The sequence below is a fragment of the Protopterus annectens genome, chromosome 1.part0 (assembly GCF_019279795.1).
Source record: "Protopterus annectens isolate FY-2018-M chromosome 1.part0, PAN1.0, whole genome shotgun sequence".
NCBI lineage: Eukaryota > Metazoa > Chordata > Ceratodontiformes > Protopteridae > Protopterus > Protopterus annectens.
In genome coordinates this window covers 408,407,716-408,423,405 of record NC_056725.1, presented here as the reverse complement: position 1 = coordinate 408,423,405, position 15,690 = coordinate 408,407,716, and the positions used below count along the sequence as shown (strand labels likewise).

General features: G+C 40.5%; 1 protein-coding gene across 1 annotated transcript in view; it reads left to right on the top strand.

Annotated features, from left to right (window-relative positions):
* The window catches only part of LOC122792613 (solute carrier family 22 member 7-like), a 588,108-nt gene that overhangs the window by 257,532 nt on the left and 314,886 nt on the right, over positions 1–15,690 (top strand). Inside the window, exon 5 of the mRNA XM_044060277.1 lies at positions 3,308–3,428. Within this exon, the coding sequence (XP_043916212.1) occupies positions 3,308–3,428 (121 nt within the window). The remainder of the gene's footprint in view (positions 1–3,307; positions 3,429–15,690) is intronic.

The following is a 15,690-nucleotide window of genomic DNA, read 5'->3' as shown; positions in this document are numbered from 1 at the left end:
TTGCATGCATTTTTAGGCATACTGGGTAGTACATTCTTCCTGGTGAAGACCAGATAGGCCACTGTTTGTGCTGCAGGGGAAGGAACAGAGCTGCTTGGCGGTACCACATCTTAATAAAATGAGGGACACCCTTTGCAGACAGGCCATTGTATCTCACCTTTTTGGTGTCTCACCAAGTGCATGTAAGTTAGGGCTGTTAGAAAAGAGAAAAAATCATGAACCACTCTGATGGCCACCTGGATAATGACCCATTTTGGTTATCTGTCACTTAATGATGGGAATAAATGGGTGGGCAGACTGAGAGAGAGAGTCTGATGTCATCAGGTACTGGTGGGAAAATGACAAAAAAAATTACTGGCAATAGGCGAGGAAGAGACAGTTGACAAATTCAGATTACTGACAGTAGAAGAGGGATTGGCAAATGTTGAAATCAGATTTCTCTATGTAAGGAAAGGAGTAGCAGATGGTGAACTCAGGTTACTGACAGCAGGAAAGAGAGAAGAAGAAAAGAATTTAGATTTCTGACAAGAGAAAAAGAGGTGACTGTGGACTGTGATATTAGGTGTGATACAAAGAAATGTGGACAGGGTTGAACAGAAACACTTGTCAATGAGAACATGAGGTGGGACTTGCAGGTGATAGAATATAGGTTGTTCAGGAAGAGGCAAAGAGGCAAAACTAGAACAGGTATTTGAGGCTAGCAAAAATGCTCCAAAAATAGTAAACATAGTAAATTTGAAATTAAATTAGCAAAAGTTGTTACGAAGGAAAGTATGCATTTTTTAGGTATACAGCAGAAATCGCTTTTGTCCGCACAATGTCTGGACTTCATCAGAATGATGAGGAGAATTATGATGAAGTCCAGACATTGTGCAGATGATAGCGCTTAATTTTAATAAATTCAGTGTGGTGCAGAGCTCAAAGTGGTCGCTTTTCTCTTATCAGTTGGTGTATTTGCTGTTTTATACAGCAGAAAGGAGAGGTGGGACAAAATTGGCCAAACTGAGTAAAGATATGAGAGAAGAAGATACAGAAGACTGGGAAAAAAGAGATGCAGAATGAAAACTTTGTTTCAGGCTCCACAGAGGAAAACAAGGGAGGATGCCATGATGGGAGGGAGGAAGGAAAACTTTGGGAGAACAGAGGACAGATATCATGATTAAGCTAGAGGAGGTTCAGAGGGAACCATCAGCCCTTGGAGAACATGAAGTACAAAAACTAGATGGGCTGTCTTTCAGAGGACTCAGTATTCCAGCTGATGTTTTGGCAGACCATCTGATGAAAATTTTGAACAGATCACTGGCTAGTACACAAGTGTTGGAGGACTGGAAGGCAATAATTGTGGTACTTTTGTAGAAAGGGATAACTATAGGCATTTGGTTAATATTAGTACAAACGAATGTCATGAAAGGAATCCTTAGAGAAAGAGTTGTAGAACTTCTAAAGGACAACAGTCTTTCTGACTGCAACCAATGTGGGTGCATGGCCAGAAGGAACTGACAGTCGCACTTGATTCAGTTTTATAACTGAATTTCAGGTAAGCTTGTCAGAGCACAAGTCAATAAAGTCTACCTGAACTTCATGAAGGCCATTGATTTGGTGCATCAAGAGACACTGATAGGAAAGCCTAAAAGGATGGGGTAGGAACAAGACTGAGGTATCAGATAGTCACAAGGTTAGAACACATAGCATTGTGGCGAGGTAGACAATGTCAGAAATTAGGAAACTGACTCATATAGTACCACAGGGATATGCTATACGTCCTGTATTTTTCTGACTACTTGTGTCAGACACATATGAGGGAAAAGAAGGCAGCCTCAACCTCTTTGCTGATGACTCAAAGGTAAGTGCAGCAGTGAAGGATGGGGGGAGGAGTCTAGCAAAATTTATGGAAGGGCTGAACAAGAAGGGAGAAATGTGGCAACTGAGCTTTAATGTAAACAGATGCAAAGTACCAAAGTTATACCACAACTGTTCTGGGTAAAGTATGAGCTGTGGGAAAGTGGAACAGGTAGCAACGGAGAAAGAAAAGGAACTGAGGGCATTGATCACACTTGAAGTGGTCTCAGGAGCAGAATGAGAGTGCACTGGCAGCAGCAAAATGAGTGCTGAAGTGTATCCCAAGGGGATAGATTCTAGAAGCAAAGTGGTAATTTTTTCTACTTTACTGGGCCTTGGTCAGGTAACAGACAACACCTCATGTACTGCATCCAGTTCTGATGGCCATGCAAGGAAAAAGACATCAAGCTGTTGGAAATAATCCAGAAGAAAGGTACCAGTAAGATCCATAGGATAAAGGTGAAGGAATGTAATCAGACAGCTAGAAGAGCAAGACCTCTTCTCACCTGAGACCAGAAGAGACAGGAAAGGACATTGTACTTATACACAATGACATGTCAGGAAAATGTTAAAGGATCATTCTAAGCAGGAAGGACAGAAAGGAAGGAGAGAGCACTGGCTGCAGTATGAGGAGGCTAACTACTATCTGAACCTCTAAACTCCTTTTTCGCAGAGTAGGTTGCAGACCCACAGAATGGACCAACAAGCTTCGTGGTAGAGACAGGGAATCCACATTGAAGTTCAAAGGGCACAGGATGACAGAAAAAGAGTAAATGGGAAGGTATGAATGGAGGGGTGACGGAATGTTAAGGCATTTAACAGGAGAGCAAATAGGCTGTTTCCTTCTGATGTTAAGCAAATGCAGTGTAATATAAAGTGGCAAGTGAAATAACGCAGTCTAGATAATAATGCAATGTAAAGTGGAATGTGAAATAACATAGTCTTGATAGTAATATAATGTAAAGTGGAAGATTTTAAATAATGCAGTCCTGATAGTAATGCAATGTAAAGCAGCACAAGAAATAATGCATCTTTAATAGTAATGTCATGTAAAGTGGCAAGTGTAATAATGTAGACGTGGTAGGAAAGTAAAGTAATGTAAAGTAGCAAGTGAAATCATACAGTTTGACAGTAATATAATGTAAAGTGGCAAGTGAAATCATACAGTTTGATAGTAATATAATGTGAAGTGGCAAGTTAAATAATGCAGTTTGATAGTAATGTAATGTAAAGTGGCAAGTGAAATCATACAGTTTGACAGTAATATAATGTAAAGTGGCAAGTGAAATCATACAGTTTGATAGTAATATAATGTGAAGTGGCAAGTTAAATAATGCAGTTTGATAGTAATGTAATGTAAAGTGGCAAGTTAAATAATGCATTCTTGACAGTAATGTAATTCATAGGGGCAGGTGAAATGATGTAAGCTTGATAATGACAACATTGTTACTTTTATCACACAAACTAGGTGGACTCCTGAATCTGCAAGGTGGTTGATAACCAAAGGGGAGAATAAGGTAGCATTCAAATACCTGTCCAAATGTGCAAATATGAACAAGAAAACCCGCTCCATTGCAGTATCAGAAGAAGTAAGTAGTTTATGAGTAAATTAGTTTTGTTCCTGTTAATTTCTTTGAAAATCTGTCCTTACAGCCAACCAGCAAATAGTAAGAACATATGCAGTAAGTTTCTAAAATGCAAATTGTAGTAAATTTATGGAGAAAGTGTAACTGCAGATTAAATTCAGTTTTGCTTAATTTTTCACAAACAGCAGAATTAAGCATTCATTTCAATGGATTCTTAAGGATTACATGAAAGTCAAATGACTTAACTAAAAGCACAAAATGAGGTGTGATATGATTTAAATTTGATTCCAGCAATGTATTCATCTATGTTGTTTAAAGCATTAAGTATTTGCTCAGTATTTGCAAAATACTGGCCAGCTGAAAGAAATAATTTAAAGGAGTTCTGTTTCTTCCTCATTGTTAGTTTATTCAGAACTCTCAAGGCAGAATCTCATATTTTATATTGAAGCCCTATGAAGAATCTTACTTGAAGATACCAAAGGCATCTGTCACTTATTACAGGCTATTTTCTTATGTTACAAAATTCAATCATATTATTAGTACACATCATCATTTGAAACTGAATGCCTAATTTACCTGAAATTTGAAGTGCACCAAGCAGTTAAATCTGGAATATCAATTCTTATAATTCCAGAATCTCCTTCCATCGTCACATACTGCAGCACACCTTTCAAATGTTCTCAGAACCATTCAGCACTTAGCACTCTTACTTCACTACTATCAATGTTGGCTTCCCCACTTTGTCTACTATGATAACATATTGGTTCTCTTACAGGATCAATACTCTTTATCATTGTATAGTCTTATAAAGTATAGAACTATTATTACTAGTAGCAATGTAGAAATGTGGCTATACCTAATAGTTTATTGATCTAGCTAAAAAATATCCCCCAAACCACATTAAAATGTGAAAAGGACATTTAGGGTAATGCATCCCCCTTGATGGAAGGGACTCTACTTCTACAATTGTAATTAAATAATTATTAAATTATTATTGTCAACTCAGAGGTCAATGCAAATAGGATGAGGTAAGAATTCAATCCTTCAACAATATGCACCAGAAAACATCATTTGTACCACTGAGAGAAAGTCGAATGGGATGTTTCAGTCTCTTATGAATCTATCCTTAATGAGCTTGTTGGTGACAAATCATGATGATATAATGCAATAGTTTCAGATTGTTTTGTTGAATGATTTTTTTTTTGATCAGCCTGTGAATCTGCTGACTCTTTTCACTGATTCTCAAATAAATGAATATTGTGTGACAGTGGGGTTTAGGGATTTTTCTCTTTTCCCCACTGCAGTGGTTTGAATTTGGTATATATAAGTAGGAGAGTGTGGGGCCATAGTGTTTATCTATTAATTTATTTATTTATGCTTTGTTGGCCATGTTATTCCCATTAGGCTAATAACCTCTTTTCAGGGAAGACCTGGTGTGGCATTTACACTATTAGGGGAAATTTCACTAGAGCATCAGGGAACTTCCCCTACTTGTCATTGTTATGATCAGGAACTGTTTTGGAGGTGCACTTCCTGTTTCTCTTCCAGGCACAGAAGTGGCCCATGGAAACAGGGAGGCAGATTGAGAGAGATGGAGATGATGGAATATTGAAAGAAATGAAGGAAAAAGCAAATACAGAGACCAGAGAATGTGTGTAGGACTCTTGAGAAAATGTTTTAAAGAAACTTGTTTGATGGAGATGGCTCAGCAAATGATGGTTGTAGAATTACAACCCTCAAGTCGGGATTATTGCAGGATGATTTTCTTGAAGAAATGGTGGTGCAGAGTGAGCCATAAAATGAGGGAGATGTTTCCTGAGGAGACATTATGGAGAAAATACAAAAGAGAATGCAAAGAAATCCCGAAGAATAATGGTTAGACGGAAAAGAAAGCATATACATAGAAAGTAAAAGAAGGCAAAACTGGAGTATCAGAAAAGTAGGTAGAAGAAAATGAACAACAGAAGTACATGGTCAGGATTCAAAATAAAGACAAAGAAATGGACAGCTATGTGGGACAATTTAATGGCTCCTTTGGGTGTAAAAGCACATAAGGTAAGATCCTTTATTCTTATTAACAAACAGGCATTTTGTGACATTATATTTGTTTTTCAATGGAAAATGTTCTTGGAGAATATGAAAAAAAGAAAAACTGTTGCCCATGGAATCTTTATGTGATAAAATCATTTAAAAGTTTACAAAAAAGAAGATTCATGTACAATTTTGAATAGAGGTAGAAAGAGAGACTTTGAAAGGACATTTGAAAGTTTATGTAAAGAAACACTGGTCATTCCAAATGTTTATGACAATGTATAAAAATTAATGGACTGGCAAAAAATATGGGGGGAGGGGCTAATAAAGCCTACATGGACTTATTTTCCATGTAGGCATAGTGGTACACTGCTTAAATGAAAGTTAGCAGGTGTGCTATCCAGTAAACAGAGCTGAGTGGAGTGCATGTGCCCACCAACACGGAAGTATCCATGGCATGCAAACTACCTGATAAGCAGGTAAATTGCATGCAAATGAGGGAGTTAGGGAAACAAAGGTATGTGTAGCTCTTAGAATACTAGCTACAGGTACATTCCAAAGACCTAATGAGGACATGATGGAGTGTCACAGGCATCAGCATCCAGGGTACTCCACCAGTTCCTGGATGCCATTTTACCACATGCCAGTGAGCACATTTATTTTTCCCCTCACCCTTGAGGTGAGGACCAGCAGTATGCAACATTACTATCATGTAGCACACCACACTGAGATACTGCATGCCATAGATTGCTTTCACGTACACATCAAGGCACCACCCAGTGAGGAGGGTAGAATCTGTCAACTGCAAGGGGTACCACTCCAACTGCCAGGTCATGTGCAATGCCCAGGGCATTACCATGAATGAGTGTACTGGCAGCCCTGGCAGTTATTATGACTCCTGTATCTGGCATGCTTTACAGCTGTACCAGATGTTTGCTAGGGGGGACATCCTACAAGGCCATTTATTGGGGGATGGTGGCTATGCATTGGAACCGTAGATGATGACACTCATCAGAAATGCACACACACCCACAGAAGAATGCCATAATGTGGCACATTCAAAAACTAGAAACATCATAGAGCATGTGTTTGGGCTGCTGTAGTCATGGTTCCAGTGCCTCGATATATCTGGTGGAGCCCTGCAGTACTCTCCAACCACATGTGCACACATGTTCACAGTATGTGCCATGCTACACAATATGATCCTGTGGAAACAGCTGCAGCAAGATCAACAAAGGAAAGGGATACACAGCCCCCCACCAGTGCCTAGATCACCACAGCCACACTGACAGGGAGACTCCGAGGAGGAAAATCCTGAAGTTATCCCTGTAGGCAAATGTAGGTGTGCCCAGTATGCCCTGGCCTTGGCCAAGAGACAACACATAGCACATGCACTGACAACCTAGGGCCTTAGGGACTGACACCTTACTCTGACTCACATACATATTAGTAAAAATGATGCCAGCCAGCCCACACAAACTGCACCTCACCATGTTTTGGATGTGGACTGCGTGTATCACACAGAGTCAGCCCCAAACTACAGGTCTATCAACTGCTGTATTTGCAAGATAAGTCACACAGCTATTCACCACTTGTAAGGGGTACTAGAATATGGTGGTATATGTATGGACCTGCAGCATGTATGAAGGGGACTATATTGGGTTACTGGGCTACTTGGAAAGATCTAACAGCCACTTGGGACAACAGGTACTTTGTCCAATAGTATGTGCTCCATAATATGCACTAGGCCACATGGCTGAAAAGTCCACAGCATTATTCAAGGGAGATGGCTAACAGTGGGGTATCACAACAGTCACACAACTGTCTATGCCAGCAGAGCAAGGGTTGATTGTCCCCTACCCCCAACTCATCAGTGTACCCATACAACTGTTGTAGCAGTATATCTGCAATGATATCTCAGCAGACCACCCAGTTCCAGGGCTGTGACATAGAACCTGGCCACATGTTCTGTCTCATGTAATGAAGGGTGAGAATGTATGTCTGTATGCTGTTGACTGAATGACACATCCCTGTCTGGCAGCCTATGTGGCTCAGTAGGCTAGGGACATTGACATGGGTGATGGTGTTGTTGGTTTGAATCTGGCAGAAGCCATATCTTTTGTATGTGAGGTAGTTATATGATGGTGTCCCCACAGACTGTCATACTCCTCACTCTGTTACTGCATGAAAGCTGGACAACACCAGAAAAAATGGTGGGACAAAGGGCCAAAACTAGAGACATACATTCAGATGCTCTGATTCACCTAGAAAGTGAATAATATAAAAGCAGATTGCATCAGTACAGAATATCTGAAGGATATAAAGTCCAACACTCAAATGTCTGACTGTAGTTAGTACTCTTCACTGACTGCCTTATAAAACATTTTACTGGAACATCACAAATGTATGAGGAACAGGCCAGACATATGGGGTAACATGGTGAACATTATGAAAAAAATATGCACAGTTAGAGGTATGAGGACTGTCACCCTGTATGTGGTGTTACATCATGTACCCCTGTCACATATTAATTACAACACACAGTCGGGGAATGCCATGGACAATGTCAGGGAAGTGCTATACTGCAAAAACAGGTGCAGCTGCCAATGTCAGTAGCACACAAAATCCTAGTTTGTAGTGCACGTAGATGTGGCCTGGAGTCATCTTGTAAGTACTGACAGTCCCATCGGGCATGCTCCTACACTTAGCTAACTTGAGTGGAATTCTATTGCCTCTTCCTCACAAAGACCTGCTATGAGGAAATACATCTGTACATACAGACAGCTACCTCTACATATCTGTCTGAACATTTCCCCCTCCTGCATGCTTAGTTGTATCTATCAGTATGTATCCTATAGACATATAATACAGATAGCTATATAAATATATATATATATATATATATGTAGCTATATATATTACAATGATACATAGACTCTCCACATATATCTACAGAAGTCATATACCTAATGTAAACACACAGCAACATTTATAGGGACATCCCTGTTGTACACACACACACACATATGTATATATGTATATGTATATATATATATATATATATATATATATATATATATATATATATATATATATATATATATATATATGTATATATATATATATATATATATATATATATATATGTATATATATATATATATATATGTATATATATATATATATATATATATATATATATATATTACATTATATTATATTATATTAGTGGGGATATATGGATTTCCCCACATACCCTCAAAATGCTGTAGTTATCTGCACACACACATCAAAACAGTTACTGAAAGGAACCAAACCAAGGCCGCAACAGTATATAATCCACTCACCCAGAGACCCCTGTGCCTGTGAAATGTCACCTTGTAGACAGACACAGTTGAGCAGGTGTTGTACTGCACAATGGTTCAACGGCATGTCTTGGACAGTCCATATTGTTCCTGGCCACATGTTTGCCTATCTAACTGCAATCAGCCACATATGGCCATACTGCTAAAGGCACACACATAGCAGGATAGTGACAGGTACCCCACTCCAAGGACACTAGATACAATAACAGTACCAAGCAATATCACTCTGCAGGCCACACATGCTGTCCAACAGAAAGCTACTTTGTGTACTCCAGAAGTACTGTGCCTGCAATCACATATACAACAGATGTAACCCATGGTACGTGCGATAAGTACTGTAAGCTGTAGTGTGCATTTGTAGATATGTAGGGGTTCTAATCTTACAGTAGTCAACTGTGTGTGTGTGTGTAAATATATCCCCCATGAATCACTACAGACAAGGCCATATGGGCAATCTCTGTGCAATAGTTACACATTTTATGTCATGTGACTAGCTGCTAGCCTTTATATTGCCCTCCTCTACATGGCCTGCTGATGTCATCCACCTTAAGAGCGTTGGCTGAAAGTCTAATACCAGATAAACTCTGTGGTGTAGTGTGAGCTATAGTGTGTAATAATAAATAGGTAGGGGTTCAATACTCACAGCAGCCAACTGTGTGTGTGTGTGTGTGTGTGTGTGTGTGTGTGTGTGTGTGTGTGTGTGTGTGTGTGTGTGTGTGTGTGTGTGTCCCTATGCAGTGCTACAGACATGCCCTTATAGGCTATCCCTGTGCATTGGTTATGCAATTTTTGGCCCTGTGACTAGCTGCTGGTCCTGCATTGTCCTCTTAAACATACTTGCAACTGATGTCTGCCACCTGTCTAACCCAGACACAGGATATTTGTAGACATGTCAACATAATCACCACACCTAATAGATTTGTACGTTTGGATAACCCAGGTGACATGCAGCAATGGTAACAGACCGTATTATAATGTATGAATGCATGAATAAGCAGACTGCCCCCAATGTCCCTGATAGACTGTTCTACACATATGCATCTAGACAGCCATGCACATATACTGCCATACCTTGCTGACATCATAAGTCTACTGGGCTGCCATGCCATCCTCTGCCCCTGTATTGCCACCATGTATCCATAGTGTATCCCCTCAGACTCCTGGAACAGAAACTATACACAGGTCCATGGCACAGCCTCATTCTGTAACACTATCACCAGTCCAACATCATGCAACAAAGATATACAAACTGTGATATGTAGTCATGACATATGCCAGCATACAGTGCCTGTTGCGGCCCACAGCAGGTGGCATGGCAAAACAATACTGTACTACATAACTACATGTCAAGTAAAATAGACAACCTGTACATCAGACACATAGCAGCATTTTCCTGCATCAATGGCACAGATGGCAGGGGTGTGGCACAGGTATCATCACATGTACAGGGTGTGGTGTGGGGGTGCCAGAGGCCTAGGCTGTGACAAACAGTTGACAGCATGTGTGTGAGTCAGGAGGGGTGCAGGTTAGATGTGCCATGGAGATGTGCCCCATGTGTCTGTAGGTGACCTGCATGTGACAGTGGTGTTTGAGTGTGTGTACAGAGTCAAGGCCATTGCTATCCCCACACATGTGTATGTTGAACAGCTGTGGATCATATATGGTAGAGTGGGCAGTTCACTGTCTTCAGCCATGAACACAGAAACTGTCTCTGCCAGGAGTTGCACTGGCACTACCATGTCCAAGGTCAGATGCAGTGCTAGTACCTGATGGTGACTGCTGTCTGCTGGGGCTGTGTCCCCCAAAGGACCACCCAGGACCATATGCCCATGACCTGCCACATTGTGGTGTGGACAGAATACTTCACTTTGTAGTGCTGGAGGTACTGCCACTATGGGTGCTTGACTGTGCACAGCCACTTGGACTCTCATTAGATGGTGTTGCTGACCTACATCCACATGTCTGATGTTCAACTCCAACCAGATTTTCCAGCACAGACAATGTTTGGTCCAAGACAGACACGGTCTCAGCACACGGTCTGTCCACTGCATCAGTGAACCAATCCAGGGTGTCCCCAATGTGGTGAAGGCAGTCATGGATGTCAGACTGTGCTGCATCCATAACCCTAAGCATATGTCTGTCTGGCTCTGCTATGCTAATTGCAGCCAAAACAGCTATATTGCACTATCATTAGCCAGTGACATGCCACCACAGTGCAATAAGTAAGGCCTTCATGTAGACCTGGGCCCCTTTCTTAGTTGTTCAGATGGACAGTAGTGAGGAGTGGAGACTACAGCATTACAGAGGGTAGTTATCATAGCTGTCAACTATAGATATTTATGGAGTATATCCGCAGTTTCACCTAATATGTGTGGTCAGTGTCCCATGACATTGTGTTCATCTGTCAAATCACTGGCAAATCATTGTGGCTTGATGTCAGTAATGAAAGACACACATTTGAGTGTTAGACATCATACCCATCAGAATATGCATGCCAATGCAATAGCTGTTATTCTATCACCTGACTATCTTTGTAAGTGCATACTGTAAAACATGTCCCAAGCTCTGGGCCTTTGCTCTTACATTAAGTATGGCTGTGTCCAGATTCCTTGTTCTAGGGGATTGGGGGTATGGTAGGTCTATAGCAGCTACCTTTACATACAGCTGTGTATGCTAGAACACATAGGCGGGAGTGTGAGCACTTTGTAGGATAGTAAGCTGCACGTGTATGTGTGGTAGCTGTGTCATCCCTGTCATTATAGCAGAGCTGCAGTAAGTGTACCCTTTACAGTCCAATTGAGGCATGTGAGTAAGTAATGTCTATGGGTGGTAGCTGTGTCAGCCATGTCATTATGCAGACCTACAGTAAGTGTACCCTTTACAGTCCAATTGAGGCATGTGAGTAAATAATATCTGTTATGCAACAGTGCCAGTACCAGAGTAGTAGGCAACATATAGTTAGGCCATACAGATATGTACAGTGTGTCCCTACCTGCAGGCCTTTGGCTTGCAAAACTAGGTATCAGTTCATTAATTAGCAACAACCTGCGTAGATGATGAATGCATGACTCAGTCATTACTTTCTGCCATCACATTTATGTAATTGAACTGCAACACAAAACTGGATTTGAACCCAGGACTGTGTGTGGCAAAATGTACTGTAAGCAAGGCACTTTATACACAGAGCTATATGAGTCACTGCAGATGCATTTGCATTTGCAAGATATATGTACACATATACAGGCTGCATGAAACATTTCTTCATCCATGAGTATGTGCATGACTTTATACATATTTATATATTTTTATATGTATTCCTGCACCAGGGTCCAAGTTGTACATGTACTTTGCCATTGCTGTCTTAGCAGGTGTCTTTCCACAAGTTGCTGATAAAAGGGCACATATACCTGCTATCACAGGCCTCACTTACATCCATTATTATGTCTGTGGCTGTCCACTAGTGTATTATTGCACCAGAGTCCAAGATACACTCCTATTTTTCCCATTATTTTTTTTTAGTTACATGTTTAATGACTATAGGTAGCAATCAGTATGTTTTACTGGAAGCAGCTGTTTAACCTAAGACGTGTAGCATGGTGGGCTAATGCAGTGTGTTATAGTTGAGATGGGCTTGGGTTCGATACTTGACAGAAGTGTTTATTTTCTACATGTGACTAAGACTGTAATAAATACATATAATTATTAAAGTGCATATAAGCTGAGCTAAGCAAAGTGGCATCGTATGAAATAGGGCAAGCAGGGGGAAAACATAATGTAAAGCACGAAGGGTGCAGGAAAGACCCATAGCTATCCATTTCTTATACAGCAATAGCTGTCCATTTTGACAGATTTTGTAGATGAATTTGAACACTCAAACCCCAGAGAGAGGGGTGAGAATAACTTAAAGGTGTTGCCAAGCCAATTGGACCAAATTAGTTGTGTCCAGTGAACATGTGTGTGAAATGGAGAGCTATATATAGAGTGATTTTATTTTGTGGGACCGGTGCCCATTTTTTTATAAGGAGAGAGTAGAATGTCAGGGAAGGGACATAGGTACATGTGGGGAGGTAAGTTAGGTAGGAGAGGGTGCATTTGCAGACAGACAAGACAGTAGGCTGGGGCAGTGTGTGACACATGAGGGATAAACACCTCAGATGAGGAGGGTGTTCTGGACTCTGAGACACAGGTGCCTCCAGACAGCAGCAGCATGACTCACATCCCCACCCATGGGACAGCTGACACTTCTCCTTCACTTCCCCAAAGGTCACCAGGTTGGGCAACATGCCCTCAATCTGGCACAAATGATGTTCATAGGTCTGATGAATGATCCTGCACACCATGACCAGCAGTTGCTCTTGGGTGACTGCAACCCCTCCACCACTGCTCCCAGGGGGAGACTGGGCCTTGTCCCCTGAGGCAGTTCCTCCCAACACCACAGGTGGTGCAAGGGCAGCAGAGGGGGTACCACCAGCCTGGGTCACAGATGTGCCAGGACCCGGTGCCACAGCCAGTTGAGGCAAGGTAGATGGATCACCAGGAACCAGCCTACCCTGATGTGCTGTGGTGGTGGAGGTATAGCAAGAAGTATAGGTTAGCTAAGAACACAACATTGTTAGTAATAACAGTATGCCAGAACATTGGAAATAATCCAATTACATATCAATGCAGATTATGTGAAACACAACAGTAAATAGCAGAACAGTCAGTATGTTAATAGCATGCCAGTAACAGTTACAGCATAAGGCCAACAAAATAGGTAATTCAACAAGATATGTTAATATGCAGCCATTATAATACATAACAATAATAAAGCACATGCCCCAAAATACAGTTAATGTAACAACATATATTAATAGTAAATCATAACCAATGAATAGCAATAATAATTACATGAACATAAGGGGTGGGGAGAGAGAAAAACAGTCCATTAGTACAATTATAAGCTATTTACTTGACAGCAGTACTTCTAGTTACTGTATGAGTCTGTCCTTTCCTTATGTGTACAATTCCCCTAAAGCTGCTGTAGCTTCTCAAGCTATTTGCATGGGACAGTATGGGCCAAGCAGTAACAACTGCAGGTACACAACTACACAGAATACTTGCACATCAGGTGGACCTATATAACTACCAAGGTGTACTGTGGGCTGATGTAGTGACCCTTTGCAATTTAGGTAATAATTTTGATGGTAATCCTGTGACAGATGGATTATGCACTACTAATTACATTATGTGACACAGTGACACTTGAGAGGCATGTATGTGTGCAGTACAGAAACTAAACATCTATCATGCCTTGCTTGGTAGGCATAAGGATAGAACCCAGTAACAGTGACTGCAGAGGACATCTGCATGGAATGCATGAATTGACTGCAGCAACTTTTAACAGACACTACAGGCATACAGCCATACCAAGATTACACATTTTATTTCATTTTATTTTATTATTATTATATGTATTTCCTTTATTTTATGCTGAATTTCCACATTCTTGCTAATGATTTTAACTGTGACATCTAAACACAATTATTTACTTATAATATAGGCTACCTCACCCATTTACCTGTAGTTCCTTTGGAGAGAGAATCTGTAAACATTACATGACGATACTGTAATATATAATGCTACATATCACTCGATTTGCACCCTGGTCTATGTGTGGCAAAATGTACTACATAAAAAGCATTTAACAAACTGAGCTACTGAGTCATTGTTGATTACTGACTGACTGATATTTGCCCAGAGCTCACCTGGAACCAACATATGACCTTATAGTAGTACTATAGTTTTATACTAGACTGCAGTAGAACACACATAAATGAAATATAAGCATGACAGATGTAGTAGATAAGCTATGCATTATTATATAGAATGCAGGTGTACACGATATATTGTTAGTGGGTTGAAATTATCTGTTAAGTCAACAAACAATATCAGATCATGGAGTGGGCTATCTCATCCATATACCTTACTAGCTGTTTGTGGATTACAGAGCATTATGTTAACAAATATACTGGCTTAGAAACAGCCTTGAATGGTACTGTATGTATTCAACAATACATTTGACAGCCATTATATTTGCATTCTACAGCTATTACTGTGTTATACTTGACTGCAGCACCTTACCTTACAGCCTGAATGCATACAGTTGTACTGCAGTGGTTAGAACAAGACAATCCTGATGTACACAATTAACCTTGGTGTTATTGGTGTTGGTCCATGCGTTATTGCAGAACAGTTGGCATTACTCATTTCTTGCAAAACAGCTCTAATTACATACTTATTGCACTACAAACCTTATTGTATATACTTTAATGCAGTTTCTGGTATTGTTTTGAGTTTTTATTACACAACAGCTATCATTATTCAGGTCTTGCAATATCAGCTGTACGTCCACAGATATTGCACTACAGACTTTACTGTATGTACTTTAATGCAGTTAATGGTACTGTGTCATGTTTTGATTGCACAGCAGCTCCAAGTCCACATTTATTGCAATACAAACATTACTGTAGATACTTTATTGCAGTTAATGCTTTACTCTGTCTTGCTTACTTCACTACAATTAGCTTAATACATCAGTACTCACCACACTCAAGGTGCAACCTGGCCAATCACCCAGCATGGGCCTCAATGTTGCGAGCCCTCTCCTCTACAGCTGTTGGGAGAGAAGCACACCATTTTGAATACCAGTTTAGCAGACATTCATATTAGATATTGGTGAAAAAGAGGTCAAATTACTTACATACTTGTGGAGCATTCCCTGCCTGAGCTTCTTGAATCCAGGTGTCCAAGAGATCCCCCTTTCATCTCTTCAGGTCATCATGGAGGTGAAAACACTGCTCATCTGTGCTGGGGATATGAGTAATACT